Source organism: Anneissia japonica, unplaced genomic scaffold, assembly GCF_011630105.1.
Source record: "Anneissia japonica isolate Jap-2015-1 unplaced genomic scaffold, ASM1163010v1 scaffold1417_len1240632_cov203, whole genome shotgun sequence".
Lineage (NCBI taxonomy): Eukaryota > Metazoa > Echinodermata > Crinoidea > Comatulida > Comatulidae > Anneissia > Anneissia japonica.
The window spans coordinates 605638-624593 of NW_022727891.1; the positions used below are offsets into that span (position 1 = coordinate 605638).

The 18956-nt window shown below is 33.8% G+C and overlaps 1 protein-coding gene across 1 annotated transcript in view; it reads right to left on the bottom strand.

Moving 5' to 3' along the window:
- LOC117113925 (glutamate receptor ionotropic, kainate 2-like) overlaps positions 1-12114 on the bottom strand; it is an 18015-nt gene extending 5901 nt beyond the window's left edge. Inside the window, exon 1 of the mRNA XM_033257436.1 lies at positions 11956-12114. Coding sequence (XP_033113327.1) covers positions 11956-12091 — 136 coding nt within the window. The 5' untranslated portion in view covers positions 12092-12114. The remainder of the gene's footprint in view (positions 1-11955) is intronic.
- Between the last annotated feature and the right edge of the window lie 6842 nt (positions 12115-18956).

Here is an 18956-nt window from a genome sequence, read left to right on the forward strand (position 1 = left end):
GTATGTATATGTATGTATGTATGTGTGTATGTATGTATGTATGTATGTATGTATATCTAACAAAAGTGAACCAAAGACGCACAGTTCCAGGTAGTTCAATAAGGTTCAAGGAAACGATAAAATGATAGTTTAGTAATGTAACCAGAATGTCAATAAAGTCTAGTAATGGGAATTTACGACGTCCGTTCCTACGATGAGTACCGGTAGTCATCACTGGGATGCGTAGAGTGACACATCATTTCCTCTTGTAATGTACAGTAAGTAATGTATTGAAACGGACATAAACGAGTGCGCAAAAACTAAAATTAAAATCAGTTATTATTAATTTACAGCTTCAGACATTTGGTATCATTGGTAACAGTTTCAATTCTTCCTAATGGTTTCATCGGACCTTGAATTAGGTTTGACAACATTCTCCACTCTCATCTAACATAATTATAACAATTCTAAAGCAAACCTTATGCTTGGTTTAGTTAAGTGAGTTTCCACTGCAAAGTTTGTAAACGTTCCCTTTATTAGAGGTTCGTAGTTACCCTCTACATTTTGCTGACCCTCTGTTCAAATATATATCAGACAACATAAAGGACTTCAGCATAGAGATAATTTATTCTGAATAAGGTAGATATCTACCTTATTCAGAAAGGGTAGATTTCAAACATGCAGTATATTTTCTTCCTTATGTTATAAGGTAGACATCTAAATGCAGATATTTTGTTTTTATAAATTACTCAACTCAACTAAAATGATTTCTGATCATTACATTTACTATTTATAACCACAATGTATTACTTGTAGTTAGTATTCCGTTGAAACTCTTGTTAATATCAGTTGTTGCTGAGAGGATTTTTCATTTCAATTCTATTTTCCAAGTATTATTCAACTTCAGAACAATTTACCTGGTGAAATTTATAAATTAAATCTGTAAGTGTTTGTAGAATGTAACATTTTGGTGTTTAGTCCTTGCTAGGCCCTACTTTGGTTGGTTAAAAAAATCTCTTGGTGATTTATTTAGATTGACTTTGCGTAAGTGTATTGCACCTATTTGGTCTATTCTAACCTGTTTTGCTTTTTTTATGTTATTGTTATGTTATGGACGAAATTTGATTATATGAAATAGAATTAATTGAAAATGTAAATTCGGCGAAACTATTTTAATGGTCACTGGCGGGCACCGAGTATAATAAGTATTCACGTCCATGAATTCGTTCGAATTTATTGATTTTTTCTTAATCGTCAAGTACAGTCACGGAGAAGATCTGAAGCTGAATTTAATTAATTTAGTACAATATGGGGTATGAAAGATTAAACACATAATTATCGACAGAAAATATAAATCTGGAATTTATCAAGTCAAATACTTCTAAAGTATGTCGATAGAAATACCAGTAAGTCATATCTAAATATTATTACAAATCCAATTAGAGATATGATGATAACTGCTGGGAGGTTCATGCCAATAAAATGAAATTAATAACGAAATGTTGAGGTTAAGAAATATAATAACGGAATTGCGGAAAACATTCTTGAAGCTATGCAGTTGTACAAACACGACGGAATCAATCTCGACTATAAACAATTATACTGATAGACGAAGCCTTCTGTCGTAGGGTTTGTTTTTGCTTCCCTTCAACGAAAATAAATCATTTTAAATACGAAACTAAGAGACATCGCTTGTGTTATGGTATGTCAGGTAACGCACTACACCAGCTGACAATAATGATGTCAAAGATAACGCGACATCAGCAACGATTACGAAAGTTGTATTTGGAGAAACAATATTGGACGAGGATGATCATAGTTGAACTTTAAATAGAGGTTAGATGGGGTTTACAGATTATTTCATATTAAATACATACGTATATACAGGATCAAATAATATACAGTATATGCAAACCGTTCCGTGCAAGTTCATTTATCTTTATAATGAATTTTGATCTACATTTAATTTAAAAGTTATAATTGTGTCAATGATTATAGGCTCTACAACGCCATCAGGATCATCATCCCACACGTTTTCTCATGCTGTTTATCATCATCACCAACAGCAGTGAGCCTTATTATTTTCATCACCACATGTTCACAAAACTATTATAGGCCTAATTAATAATAGCCTTGCAAAGAATGATTATTATCTTATTAGGCACATTATTAATACTATTGCTGTTTGTCGTTATTGGTAATTATGGCCTATTAATCATACTATACATAGAAATTAGTATTGTAACCATCGTAGTCATCCTCATTTTTAAATCTCATGAACTTACTGAAACACCTCATTAATCTTTGATATTTCCTAATATGTGGAAAATGATTTCAGTGCAGGCCTAGGGCAACTGAAAAAAACTGACGGTCAACAGACTAATTTGCATGACATCACTTCCATTTTATTATACAATATGGTGCCTTTTCTCAATAAGCCACACGGGAAATCATGATTTGATATCGTGAATACCAAAGAGATATAAATTACACATTTGATTTGATGTACGAACAATAGTTCACGGTCCTTGATGAGCCAGTTACTCGATCCAGCAGTGTTCACCTTCGTCATGAAAGGTGCCGCGCTGATTACTACCAGTACGGTATCTAACCTACAATATTTCTGAACAAATTGCTGCACTTTTTCATAACTACAACTTAAATGTGAACAAGAAATAAATTGAATGTAATGTTTTCCCTCTAAGCTCTTAGAGTAAAAGGTAATGGTATTCCGTATTCATTACCTGAGACAACTATACACGTGTATATTTGTCTCAGTCATTACTGAACTTAGGGGAATGAGCTGTTAGCCCATCGTACTAATCCCCGGTATTGTATGGTATGGTGGCCACATGGTAACTATTTATATACTCCTGGGTAGAGAGAGACTTGTCCAAGAACACAAACAAAATGCACAACGAAAGTTCAATCGCCCTGACCTAGCCTAGCCTACAGCCAAGCCCACCCTACCGACCCACTCGAGTTCTGAGACAACTATACACGTGTATAGTTGTCTCAGCTCGATTTTGAGAGATCGGAACGTAGCTGTTGCGCCAACGCTCCCGCGCTTTTGAAGCCGATTTCAGACAGAGGCTCTGGCATTATTGCGGTAGTAATACCGTTAAACTTACCGGCATAAACCATTCACACCAACTAAATATTGCAGTAATATTTCCGTAATATAACGTCGTTCTGTATGAATGGAACCCGCATCGCTGAGAGAGCCATTGGTTTAATCTTTTTAGTCCTCGCAGACTGGGAATGTCCATTATTGTTATTGTTTCAAAGTATCGGTACAGTAAATAATATCATAATGGTAAGGCTAGACTTGATTAATTTCCTTGACGTTATTCTACCTTTGGTATGTGCAGTACATAATAAATAATACCATAATCGAAATTATATTGCGGCTGCGGTTGGCCGTAAACCATTCATACCAGGAAACAGTTAAATTCACTGTTCCCTGTTCATACAGAAGGCAATGCGGAAAGATTCCCGCCAATATTGCGGTAACGCAGCTCTGTATGAAAGTGGCTTTAGAGTAGGCCTACTAATTGAAAATTATTTTCGAAACTAAAATGAACATCAAAATAAATATAATATAACGGAATTCTTCTGTAAATAAAATATAGTAGTTACTATGTTCATTTTAATTGTACTGAACATGAACACTGTTTGATGATTATTGTGTTATAAGAGTAATGACTAGTTACTCTGAATATACGGTACTCACTCTATATAACCGTTTAGGCCTATCTGTAGTTTTTATTTATTTTCCCACATTGGAGCTTAAAGGGGCTTCGCAGTTTATTAATATTTGGTACTTTACTTTTATTTGAGTAAACCGACCTCTAAATGATAGCAAAATCCATTATAATTGTGTTTGCACGTGCCAATAATTCACTGAAAGCAACTATTCAATCATTTTCCAAGACGAGGCTCACCGCAGTAGTTCACACACTGGATTTTGTCTTGTGTTACCGTACACAACCATACACAGTATAGACCTATTTTAACAGTCATATATCACTGTTTTTATCCTAGGCCCCTATATTTTGGTAAAACAATAAAAAAAAAAATAAAAAAAAAAATACTGAGATCATGATCTGCTAAGCATCTTCACAAATATTATCTCTCATAAACGGCAATTAATCTTCCTTTCGTGAGTACCAATATTTGTTTGCAATAGAATTACGCGAATCACTTAGAAAAGATGTAATGAATCTTAGACAACGATAGTTATCTCAGACTCAATTAAGAAGATATTTGGTAACTTCTTGCTTTAGCTTACGCTTTCTTCGAAACAGACATTACCAGCTGAGTCGAGACTGTTGTTTGCACAATAATTAATTCAAATGGAATTTTACACGATAAACCGAAAAATATCCAAGACATTACTAATTTCAACGAAATAGGAAGAAACAGACATTCATATATTAATTTGGACGTGATCACAGATGTTGTTATAACCTGTCGCACGATTAGCTACTCTGCCAAGTACTTGTGGACAGGGGTGTATCTACTACCTACAGTGTCTGTAGGTACGTCAGTTTTTATTTGTCTCATCTGCGTTAATTACAATCGTCCATGTGATCTTTTTATCCATTTTCCCTTTTTTTAATGATGGTTTGGTTGTTATCACCTAAGGCATGCATGTTTCAGACTACTTTAACTTCAAATCAAGTATTATTTTACTTGATTTTTTCCTTCATAATATTTAATTAGTGATTTTCTTAAAGTCATGCCATTTTATTTCTCTAAAATATACTTAATAATAATTTCTTTCTACAATTAGCTATTGGAAGATATTACAGTTGATTCATAGTAGGCATTTATCGAATAAATGCGTTTTCAGGTCAGTCATTAGGATCTTAGGTTCAAGCGCATACATAATTTTGACATAAGATATTTGAAGTTTTTAAGCAGTTTTAAGTTACTCAGAAAATAAAACGCTGTGTTCAATTTTCTACAGAGCGCCCTCAATATGAAATTTGATTATTAATTATTCTCATCATCTTGGCACGTACAATCTGACACTTTTCTTGATTCACCATCTAAAATACTCACCTGCAAGCAATATAAACCATCCATTACATGTAAAATAAAAGGAGCAAATCTACTTAGGTTTTACAATGAAACAAACTAAAAATACAAAATGTGATGAATCCAACGCTGTTTGTAAACAAGCACTGCGGGGACAAACATTGGTTATATCCAGTAAGTCAATTACACGCGTTCTTCCAGTTCATCTTAGATACTCATAACTGCCCTACACCTGTCCAGAGTTTTACAGCCAATCATGCTCTATTAACGACCCACGCGGCTGTCTAATAAGGAAACGACTCCCCTCCGTGGAAGGCCTAGCTCTTATAACCACACATCAATGACGAGTATTTAAAAACTTCCTAAAGATAATGCCTTTCGACATAATTTTTAGGTCATTACAATAGATTTAACGTTTATATTAAGCCCATAAAGTTAGTAAATTCTAACACTGATAATGGCACATTTACTTGATCACTTAACCATTTCATTTTGATATTAACCATTTCAATTTGATCAGTTTTTATTGTCAAAAACTATATAGTTTGAAATTGGTTGTTTGTTCATAGTTTAAAAATATTCACATTGATAAAATACCATACTATAAAACATTTCACCATAAAAGGTTAAATATTTATTGTTATTTGTATTAAAATTGTTAAGAATTTAGCTAAAATCAACAACTTGCTGTAAATGTTTGTATAAAATAAATTTAAGAAATATTGTTATTACTATTGCTACCGCACGGCTACTGCTGCTGCTACTACTGCTATTACTCATATGTGGATTCAAGTGGGAGGACAGGGACACCCCCTCCCCCAAAATTGAAAATGAAATGGGAGGAAAAATGCAAGTCCTGAATAAAACGTTGTACTACTGTACCAACCGTGTACGCTATTACTACGCTTACTGCTGTCCGCTGCTTCGCCGTAGCTGCTGCTGATGTTACTACTATCAAATCGTAATGATAGGCCTAAATAAAAGTATTACTGATGTGATATATCCATATCCAGCTATATATCGTTTACTTGTTAGAATCTGTTTCTAAACGGAGGTCATTTGTTATCAATTTAGCGATGAAATCTTTAATTTTATGAAGCTCATACCAACGTGAGATGAATTTCAAAAGATGTCCTTGGGTGAGCTGTTAACGCTTCGTCGTCCACAAGGGGTTGTTACGGATTCAAACCGCGTATTGATGATCAACGAACGGTTATCGTTTCTCTTCCTACGACTACAAAAATAACTTAAAAGGACCTTTTGTGTCAGATTGAAGACGAAATTGAAATTGAACAAGTGAATAAAATATAATATGTACTAATGGAGATGGTTTAATTCAATAGTTTTTGTTTGTAATGTTGTTTGCGTGAACTTGATGGTGTAGATTATTTTGAATTTGATGTACAGATACAAAGCAACATGCAGAAAAAAACGAAGAAGAAATTTAAATTTAATCAAGTGAATTTAATGTAATATGTAACAATGGGATAATTTAATTCACTAGTTGTTGTTTGCGCTGCTGTTTGCGTGAACTTGATAATGTGGATTACTTTGAACATGATTTAAAAAGGGCTACATGCAGAAGAAACAAAGATAACGCTGTATGCGAACAAATATATCTTGACTGAGAAACAAGATATATGTAAAAGCAATGGATACAGAATACTCTTACTCTCTATTAGAGGGCTTCTTCTTTAATTTTTCAATAAGAATAGCTCTCACCACGGTGTGTACAAGATGATTAATAACATTCCGACTACTTTTTTGCTAAAATAAGAGGGTTAAAACGTTTGGTGTTGATGTTTCAAAGTAATTACAACCAATAATAATTACCAAGGTTTTTCAATACAACCTAAATCCCTATCAGTAGGGTTCTTATTTTATGAGATCATTATTAGGCATCGTGATTTTCGATGAAAATGGCACAAAAACGCTGGTTTATGAGTGGTGAATCCGTCGAAAAACCGCGATGGACTCGAGACACTTCTCTCGGGTAAGCCTGGTTTTGGGTTACTACAACTGAGCTACATGGCATTACCCCTTGGTTTTATCCAAGTTACTTACAAAAAAGGTCAGGAAAGCAGTATTTAAAATAAACAATTATTAATGAATAGTTAAAAGTAGTGATTTGAATAGTTTGTGATCGGAAACACTTCGTTGTGTTCTGGCAACTATGCTTAACCATTAAGATTTATCAATAATATATAGACATATACATAATTTATTATAGGATCATACATTTAAGCATCTAATATATAATTTGTGAAAGCTGCTTTCAAAATATTTATGACATAATTTGCGGCTAGTTATGACCGACGACATGAGTGCATTCGGACATTGACTTAGTCATACCCTGTCACAATTTAATAACAATAATAGTAATACGCCCTCTATCAGCCAATCACATTCGAACTTACAGTATGCTCTCAAAGAATGTGGACTTTATGTAAAACTTGTTTTTTGGCTTATCGCATTTGCAGTGTAACTGCATGTGTTATATGGGCCTAGACCTATATTCAAATTGCAGTAATATCGTAAATTAAACGTTGCCTATTGAGTTATGTATATGCACTTAGTGTAGCCTTAATATTTATAGAATTCTTATGAATTATGGATTTTTTTTGTATTATCAATGACTACTTTTAATGAATACTTTGAACCACAATATTAACGGAATTTCATACTTTTTAATGGATAATGTATCAGGTTTTCATTGTAATTATTGCAAATATTCAGGCAAAAACACAGCCGCAAGTACAGACTCCTAAAATTTTTAGCATGTTTTTAAAAAATGGAAATATATTTCATTTGAATTGGATCGGTCTTCATATATTACCGTATAGTAACTTAGTAGATAATTTCAGTATCCGAATATCTTTATTTTTTAAGCTTTAAAAGATACCGGCGTGCTAACATGATACACATTTGTATAGATAGTATTACAGTAGCTTGGGTCTACAGAGACGAACATAATACCAAGGCATCACGTGACAGTCGATAAAATTGGTGTCATTAAGGGTTTACGTGGCTTAGGTTTAAAATGTTATTTATTGTGGTCATATTTACATGTTTCGTTGTAATTCACTTGTAGAGCCTAATACTGTTAACAAAATAAAATAACATAAAATTAATTGTTAATAATATTTTTGAATGTGGACATAAGTATCATTTGCATATATAACCGCCGATAGATCAATACACTCTTTACAAGCATCAATGACATGTAAGACCTACTTGTGTATGTAGCGTATTCTTCTAAGTTTTTAAAATGTAGGAGTTACCACTAGGAAACCAAATCAAAATCATTGTACACCCACCACGCCCCCCCCCCACCACACCCGTTATACTCCTAAACTGTTGGTCCTTAGGAGATCAGCTTTACCCACAGAACCAGAACCAATGGTTGACTAACACGTTAATATATCACATTTCTCTGCAACTAAATATGTGAATTCGTAATACTGTTTGTATAAAATGAATTTAAGAAATATTGTTATTACTATTGCTACCGCACGGCTACTGGTGCTGCTACTACTGATAATACTCATATGTGGATTCAAGTGGGAGGGCAGGGACACCCCTCATCCAAAATTGAAAATGAAATTGGACTAACACGTTAATATGCCACATTCTCTGCAACTAAATATGTGAATTCGTAATACTCTAAATTATTTTTATTTCGCGGATGATATTTCAAAAACTAGCTCAAATTTGCGCGGAAAACCACTGGAAATATAGGTACGCAAAATCGTAATTAGGCCAACTAATACATGGTTATATATTTATAGACAAATCAAATCCTAATTTTCAGAAAAATCTGTGCGGAAATCGGTCCTTATATTTCGAAAAGGCCTAATTTTGGCACGGAGGATATATTCCCTCGCAGGCCTTATTTTATAGTATGGTAGTCGTCTACTTAAAGCAATTAAATCCTCATTCCCTGGACTAATAACACATTATTAGAAACAAAAGCTAATTAAGGTATTTCATTTAAAGTAATTAAAGTGTAATAATTCAATTAATGACACTAACAAACACCTGGCACATATGACGTAATTATCTTTGTGTCTATGAGTCACCATCCACAAAACTAATAATGTGAAAATAACAGTAATCTACAGTCATTTGTATGTATGCTAGAAAATTCCACAGTGAAGGACAGCAATAGAACTTACTCGAGAACCACATTTAAAAAAATAATTTTTTATTATTTCTGTTAATTCGTTTACCATTTTAGGTTGCCTGGGAGTTATCTTTATTTTAGGTTGCCTGGGAGTTAACTTTATTTTAGGTTGCCTGGGAGTTAACTTTACTGTACGCTAAAGGTGTTTTAACGTACAGTTGAATATCTGCCTCTACTTTCAGCTAATTTCTGATATTCCAACTTCCTACATTAGCATCATGCTTTTCATTTTCAAACATTTTTTGGGAATTGTCATTTTTAATCACAACCACGTGAATAAATATCTCTAAGACTGTGAAAACTGTATGATGATCATTCTATATTTTTTTTAATGTTATTTCTGACGGTACGGTTCCGAATAATGAGCTCCGTCGAAAAGTCTTATCTGTTTTGACCGGTAATGATGATGGACAGATGATGTAAAAATAATGCACTTAAAATTTTTTAGAGTATATGAATAAGACACTTGAACAATAAAGGAGATCAAACACTTAACGTGTAGTGGCTTTTAACAAAAACACTATAGGCTACTGTAGGTACACTCTCATGGAAATCGAAATACCAATAAGCAGGTCGTAGAGTAGTAGTGATTCTTTAAATAAGCGTTCTTTTAATGCGTCCAGAGAAAGTAAAAAATTACTCGAATTGAAAACTATTGGTGATTACCCCCAAAGACCTCAATCTGAAAAACTCAGTAAAACATCTGGCTGTCAGTTCTATAAATGGCTCAACATCACTACAACTAACATTTTTTTGTACATTATTATTGCAAATAATATTTAAAAATGTTATATTTTGTGTAATAGAAGGTACGCCTACGGATGCATGCTACCGTATTTCATTTTATATTATTATTAAACATCAATGACGACCATTCTTTTAAAGAGATGTACGCATACATATCTGAATAACTCAGCAACGTTTGGCTATCAGTTTTAAAAATTGAAAAACATCACTACTATTATCATTTTTTGTAAATTATTATTGTAAACGATTTTAAAAAATGTTATATTTTGTGTAATAGAAGGTACGTCTACGGAATATGTACGCTAACTTATTTCATTTTGTATTATTAAACATATATCAATGACGGCTATTCCTTTAAAATCAATGTACGCATACAGATTAGGTGAAAGTTAAAAATCAAACAAACAAACAAACAAATGGAGACGTAAAATACACGACCAGCATGAGTAACCAGTAGGAAAAGTCATTGGTTGAATGATAATAATTTTGTAATTCCTATGTCTTAAAACGTTACGTTTTATTATTTTTTTTTTATTACGAACGTATATTAGGCCTATGTTATGTACGCTCTCCACATATTATGTCAACCACACATGCCAATTGAGATGTCCGACGACCATATTGCTTGCTGAAACTTCAATAGTAGGCCTATATAGTTCAAATTTTTAATGCTACACACGGAAAGAAATCGCGACCTTTCAACAAAATTCCTAGTGACTCTGTTGGTTAAGACATCTCCATAAACAGAAGATTCAGGGTCAAAATCTAGGTTTGGTTGCAGATTCCTCTAGTTTAACGTTTAGAATTTATTATACAATTGAAATTACCGGTTTAGAGTTTATATCTCTACTTGTAACATTTCGTATATGAAAAGTATCTTCCATAGTGATCCTGTCTTGTCGTTTAAAATTCTTAAGAAGAGGGCGTACCATATTGATCTCTGTTGTATCCATGGCTCTGATCTCTGTTTCGCGCCGGTGCGCGGAGAACTATTGTTGTTTCCACATGTATAGAGTCTGAAATATTTTGCCTCCAATCGGATTTGAACTTCAAGGAAGACACGGTGGCCTAGCAGGTTAAGGTGTTTACATAGACAGCAGCACATCTTGGGATACTCGGAGATTATTCTTCATTAAATTTATATATTTAGTTCACATTGAAAATGATAAAAAGAGGAGTCAGCGTGTAGGCTTAGTATATGCCCCCGGTATTCAAACCCGGCCTCCTCTGTTGTAAGAAGATGCCTTAACCAACTTGCGTTTGTTGTACCCTCAATTCCTAACAACGGCGCCAACTTATATGAGGCTGATTATAATGGCGAATAGGCCTACTAACATGTAACAAATTGTTCGGGAGAAACGACACCTTCAGATTCAAAATATAAATTTGTACCGTTTTCACAGCAGTTGCTTAAATACATATTAGTGACAAAATATTAACCCACTTTATGCGAGTGACGCGTATAGCTTACACTATTAACGGTCAAAAATAGATAAACTCTTTGACAGTGTTGTCCAACTCGTGTCGTTTAGGACCATTTTTTACACACTAATGGATTACCATCCATCGCCATTTTTCAATCAATTCGAACAGTAGAATGTCGAAAGTGTCACATTTGTTGGTCATGTATCAATGACGCAAACTGATTCACACGATAGTTTGTATAATTTTTGCGCTAAAAATATACTTCCCAAAATAGTGCATCTTCTGGTACTCACGATTAAGGACTGATTTATCGTTTTAAATTATACTGTTTGTTAAGTTAATAAGATTGAAGAATGCAATGCACGCCAAATGTAAGCAGACAGTTAACGTGCGCACCAGTACTGTAACAGTCAATTCAAAACTTTTTGTACTAAAACGTCAGTGTAAAAAAATAATTTTTGAGTGTCTCAATAACAGTTGATAGTTAATTAATTATTGTTTTTAAGATGTTACCGTAACCACAGACAGTTATTATCCTTAATGTTTCCAAACCAACTACCAACTACATCCTTGCTTACCCTTCTGTGCTGATTCAAAACTGTCCTCTGGATTTTCTAGGTACAAAATTTCTGGTTGAAGTTCAAACCATAACATGCTACTTAAAGCTGCAGTTTCATTTATTGCAAACCTGAACGCTCTTTCTTCGATACTCATACCACCTTCTGGAAATAGTCCTCCTAAAAAACAAAATAAAAAACAGCAACAAGGTGACTTATGGGTTTTAATTTAAACATTTGATATTTAGTCCTTAGTATTTTAAATAAGTAGCTGTAGTAAAGCCCTGCTTAATGTGGTGACCAATTTCTACCCTTCGTGTTGAATTGTATAGTTCTATTTATCTTTTTTTTTTTTTTTTTTTTTTTTTTTTTTTTGGGAAAAAAGAAGAGGGGGGGGGGGGGGGGGGTGGGGGCTTGAATTCGTGGGCTTCATCTCGAGATTAAACTAACTGGGCTTCACACTCTCTTCCATTTTAATCTCTACCAATATTGCCCAAAGTGTTATTGTTGCTAAGATCCTACAGAATTACAGAGTAAACGCATGTAAGTGTATATTTTTGGGACATACGCGTATCCCTAGCCCTGTTCTGATTGATCAGTTGTTAAGTCTAATTAACGAATCAAAGACGTGTAATAAGCTTTGTTTCCATAGAATCACTACACATTCGCTAGAGCGTCTTCATTGCAATCCTTGCACTGCGTAGCTGTCCCGACGCAATCGGGAACGCTCCCTGAGGATTCAACTGACCAATCAGCGTCGCCAAAGGTGTCGGCGACAGAGTGTATACCGATTTTTATGGAAACCAGGCTATAGACTCTCTATTTTTATATTTTCTTAGAATACAAATCAAAACAACTTTTGCTACTGAAAACAAATAAACAATAAAGCCGAAATCTTAGTCTATAATCGCAAGTAGGCCTACGTTCCATCGCATTGACTAATTTTAGCTGATTGTCATGCGCACACTTGATGTATTTTACATGGCACAGGGCAACCAATTAGTACCACTATGGAATCTTGCATGCTGACACTAAATAAAATGTACAATCAATAATTCAGAGGGGTCGCAAGTAAGTCAGTGAGCCTATTAATTTTACCTAATCAAATTACGTAAATATTACAAGGGTTAATTAGAGTTTTGTGGAGAAGATAATCAGAGGTTTCTGTTCCCTTTTTATACCACTTTGTCTCCCTCTCTTTAACGTTAATTTCCATTTTTCCAACATCGGTCTTTCTTTCACCTATGATGGTCTTCGAACCACCATGGTTTGTCTACGTTTCTCCATAAGTCTTCGTCTCTTCAATACTGGTATGTATTTCTCTAATAATGGTGGACACTCTTTCTCCAATGGTGGTTACTCCTTCTCTCTAATAGACCTATCGGTTTCCATCTTTCCATATTCGTCTCTTTCTGCAAAATTGGTCTCCTGCCCCCCTCAGGGGCGGATCCAGAGATTTTCTGACGGTGCGGGGGGGGGGGGGGCACAATATGAAGTCCATGCCACCACGCCCACCTCCGCCCCACCATGGTTGGTGTAAATAAGTGGTAAACAATCGGGCTCTCCTTTTTCCCACTGATGGATCTCCACTGAACTCACGGGTTCACTCGCTTTTCCCCGCTTTCGTCTCTATAACTCAAATTTTTCTCCAAAGGTGGGGGGGGGGGGTTCATGGCCCTCATGGCCCCGCTAGATCCGCGCCTGGGCCTCTATCTTTCTAAGGTTGATTTTTGTCTCTTTCTCTAACTTCGGTCCCCGTCTGCCCAAGTCTGTCCTTTCTCTAACGTTGGTCCCGCCTCATATAGTGATGCTTTCTCTTAGTACAATTTTGATCTCCGTTTCTAGTCTCCTGGGTTGATCTTCGTTACTATAAACATTGGTCCCCGTCAGTCTAATGTTGTTCGTCTTTCCAAGAAAGACACTTTTTACTCCAATGTCGGTCTCCGTCTTTCAATTTACTTACAACACTCTGAAGTCCGTCTAATTTTGGTTTCTATTGATCCAACAACTGACTGTAATGAGCACTGCTGGTGATTATAGCCGACAATATTTAACGTTTTTTAAAATTTTTATCAGACTCAATACGTTTTAGCGGTTTCGACAGTTTCAACGATGAATTGAAATGAAACGGTTGAAAAGGTGTTATTAACAAAATGAAATGCGACATATAAATGTAATGGAATCACACGACTGGTTGACAATAATAGTGAAACACTCAAATGAAATGCCGCCACACTAAAAAATTCCAATATACAACACAGTCTATATAGGTACATCGTTTTTGATTGTAATAGTAAGGATTGAATGTCGATTTCTTTGTGTTTGACAAAATAGATTATGATTCACTAAGCTCGTTTAATCATGATCCTCAAATATCACAAGTTAATGAGTAACTGTAGTCGTTAAACTTAAATAATTATCTAATAGAAATGATAATGGTAAAATGCCGATAATAGTGTGCGTTACATATAAAGCAATTACTGAATAGCACATTTAGGCGAAATTAAAATCAGTTAAATTTCGGAATCACCATAATGATAAAATGATACTATCAACATGGCAGTAATAACTCGGTATAGAATAACTTGGGGATGTCTGCACACTGCTAATTTTATATGACGTCATACGGAACTTACGGTACTGTAAACAAATATACACAGTGATTGTCGTATCTCGTGTCTGTTTCATTAAAACACATTTACAGAAATTTACTTTGTGTTGGTGTTTTGATAACATTTTAATGACTGGAGACGGTGGGTATCCTCCGATATAAAAAAAACAAGAAAAAAGGTCTATAGCAGTAAATATTCGCTTTATATTCACTAATAATTGCTGGCGGCAATACAGACATTAGAAACAAAACTAAGATTGCATTTCAGTTTAATGAATGCTGACTGGATGAGCACTACCAAACAGTTAACGTAAAGGCTGTATAATTGCGTCATTATTTTAACAGTTTAATATATTTAGCCGCTGCATCAGTATCATATATATATATATATATATATATATAATTATGTTATTATTTATATATAACTTTGAATTATGGAACTTTCGTTGATGAGTAATGTTTGATACGATTCATAACATCATGTTCCTTTATTTACCGTATATATAACTTTGAATTATGGAGCTTTCGTTGATGAGTAATGTTTGATACGATTTATAACATCATGTTCCTATATATTTGAGCGCTGTATTATTATCTCCGTTTTACAAAAACGTACATTACAGCCTACTATATGAATACAAATAACATGTAGAACACAGACCTAATATAAAACTTATATCAATATTTATAATTGAATTTTATAATGGTGCTAACAGAGGAGTGATACTTAATATATCGAGACAAAATATGAAGGTTTACCAAAATTTTGAATCAGTCGACCAAGTTGCAAATCTAAAAGGTTAGAAAAACATTTGTAGTCCTATCAATCAAACACTTTTAACAATAAAAAAAAATTATACACCTAACGTATTACGGAAGCATTTGTATCAATCGAGCAAATTTGCAAATCCAAACGGTATCGAAATTCGAATCAATCGACAAAATTGAAAAATTCCTTAAATTACTGAAATAATTTATATGAACACAATAACGAGACTTGTTACCAGACATTATGCCGTCATGAAATGAGAACACAGTTAAGGAATATTATGCTAGAATTATATGATTTTTTATTTACTTTAATTCATTCATTCGATCTAAAACATTGGTAGGCTAAAAGAAAATAACGACCTTACTAAGTGTGGGTTACAGAATCTACATAACAAAACCTTGTTGATGAAAATATCAACACTACAACTGAACACGATGCTTTATCGTTATGGTCAAAAGTTCAACAAAATAAAATAACATTGAAAAATTGTAATAACAGCGATTATAATTCTCTACCTAAACACAATTTTAAAGCTAATGGAATAATAGACCATAGTCTGTTGTCTTATGTCATATTTTTTTACTTTGGTTTTTTTTTTTTTTTTTTTGGTGGATTATTGGCAAACATGTCCAACGATATCTGAAAAATCCACAAATTAAGAAAAAAATGGGTGCCAGTTTTTTAATACATTACAGCCCTCATTTCGAATTTTGAAATGGCCGCTGCAGAAAGCCGGTTTTTAACAAAATAATTGCAATTAAATCATCGCTATTCATTTATATATTATACAATACCGTATTCATTTTATTTTATCAGATATCATATAAAGAGATCAGTAAGGCATTAAGAAGAAAATAAGAGCACAAAAAATTACCCCCCCCCCCCACCAAAAAAATATATCAAAATACTTATTATGTATTAAACATGTGGTTAAACCCCTTTTCCCCAAGTTTTTAAATATTCAAAAATCTGTTTATCATAGTTTTGTTTTTGTCATATATGCTTTTTGTGTATTAGAAAAAACAGTACAACATATCAAAAATTGTGTGATCCCCATCTCGTGCCGGGCCCCTCCCCAACATTTTTTGTCGCATTAACAAATGAAGATAAAAAGAAAAGCATATTCAAATTTAGGCCTCAGACTTTGAGTGCCATTTCAGGCCATCTATTTGCCATAGTCATAACATTTTGTTCCTCAGTCTCAACAATGTTGGGGCAGGACGGATTTAGGGAGGGAAGCAGGGAATATGTGCCCTTCCCCCAGTTTTGTCACTGTCGTCTTTCATTTTTTTACCGAAAAATACAAAATGGCATACAAATACTAATGTTACAATATTTCTTAACAACATATATACTGAAAATCAATCATACTGTATAATAATAATCTTCTAGGCCTATATGAAATCGGTGCCCCCTCGTTTAAACAATCTTGATCTGCCCATTGTGGGATGGTGCCGTGAAAACTTCATCCATCCAAATCACTTCTACGAGATTTAAACTCTGGAGATAAACACTGGAAATCTCGCAAAAATTATGTGGTGGCATTCTAATTTAACACCTCAGACCTTATGGTCAAATGTGAAAAATGTGTGTGTTTCCAAGTAAATACCTCAAACAATACGGTATGTTCAATATTGGAATTTTTAGACATCTTTTAGCCAATTTTTGCAATTATAACTTTTCCAATTTTAACCTTTACATTTTAACATTTTATGATGTGCTGTATCGTGTTTTGAGGTGATTGTGTGGTTTTTTTTTTTTTTTTTTTTTTAGGATTGGCAGTTGACTGTTTTTTTTTTTTTTTTTTTTTTAGGGCCTATATATTTATATCTGTGAACAGCCGGAATTTCAAACCGTTGCAGTGTTTGACAATAAAAATTTTATTTAGTGAAGGGAAGCAGGGAATTTGTGCCCTTCCCCCAGTTTAGGGAGGGAAGCAGGGAATATGTGCCCTTCCCCCAGTTTTGTCACTGTCGTCTTTCATTTTTTTACCGAAAAATACAAAATGGCATACAAATACTAATGTTACAATATTTCTTAACAACATATACTGAAAATCAATCATACTGTATAATAATAATCGTCTAGGCCTATATGAAATCGGTGCCCCCTCGTTTAAACAATCTTGATCTGCCCATTGTGGGATGGTGCCGTGAAAACTTCATCCATCCAAATCACTTCTACGAGATTTAAACTCTGGAGATAAACACTGGAAATCTCGCAAAAATTATGTGGTGGCATTCTAATTTAACACCTCAGACCTTATGGTCAAATGTGAAAAATGTGGGTGTTTCCAAGTAAATACCTCAAACAATATGTTCAATATTTGAATTTTTAGACATCCTTTAGCCAATTTTTGCAATTATAACTTTTCCAATTTTAACCTTTACATATTAACATTTTATGATGTGCTGTATCGTGTTTTGAGGTGATTGTGTGGGTTTTTTTTGTTTTTGTTTTTGTTTTTTTTTTAGGGCCTATATATTTATATCTGTGAACAGCCGGAATTTCAAACCGTTGCAGTGTTTGACAATAAAAATTTAGTTGAATTGAATTCAAAATTTAATTGAATTCAATAAATGTTGATCAAAATGTGAATTAAAATACTGGCACCCACTTTTTCCTGAATCAGTAGCGTTTTTAGAGTAGTTTAAACTAATTGATAATAGGCCTAATAATTGCCAAGACTCTACCCAAAATTTTGCAGCAGACTACCAGCCTTATCTGGCAAACACATTCTACTGGAAACAAATCCGAACTGAATATAACACAACTGATTTACAATTTTTAAAATTTTATAATGTAATCTATTCGTTATCATTATATTTGTAAGCATAATCGACCGATTTCTACTCATAGAAATCTAGCTGTAGTTTATAATTTTAGGCCTAGGGACATCCCTTTTACACTGCCAACAAAAAGGTTTTCTCAAAATATATTTCTGCCATTGGTATTAAGTGATTCATAATAATAATATACATCTAACAGAACAAGGTCAGTCAAGTATTGCGTATAAAACGTTAAACTTAAACTACTTTAAGTACGGTAGTATACACATGTAAACTAGATAGATGATAGCTGTAACCGCAGGGACATGAAGCACATGTCAAAAATGTTCATGTTAAATAGGCTATAATATATAATATAGCCCTATTTAACATAAAGCGTTGTAGATGCACGTATTACTTGTTCATAAACAGAACAAGTGGTAGCACATCTTCTTTGTCTCTCCCCATCATCATCATCATCACCACCATCATTATTATTATCATTATCATAACCATCATCATTAACATTACCATCAAAACCATTATCATCATCAACATCATCACCAACACCACCAACATTATCATCACCACGACTACCACCACCATCATCATCTTCATCATCACCAACACCACCACCATCATCATCATCACCACGACACCACCACCATCTTCATCATTATCCTCATCCTCACTGTCATCATCATCGAGGTCTTCATTAAAGTAAAATACTATACGGTAATATCATGGCAATTACAAATGCAAAAAAATATATATAAATATCAATAAAAATGCCAATAAATAACACAATACTTAACATTTCTCAAAAAATTGTCTCTTTGATTGATTTTAAATGAGTGAGCAAATGAAAATT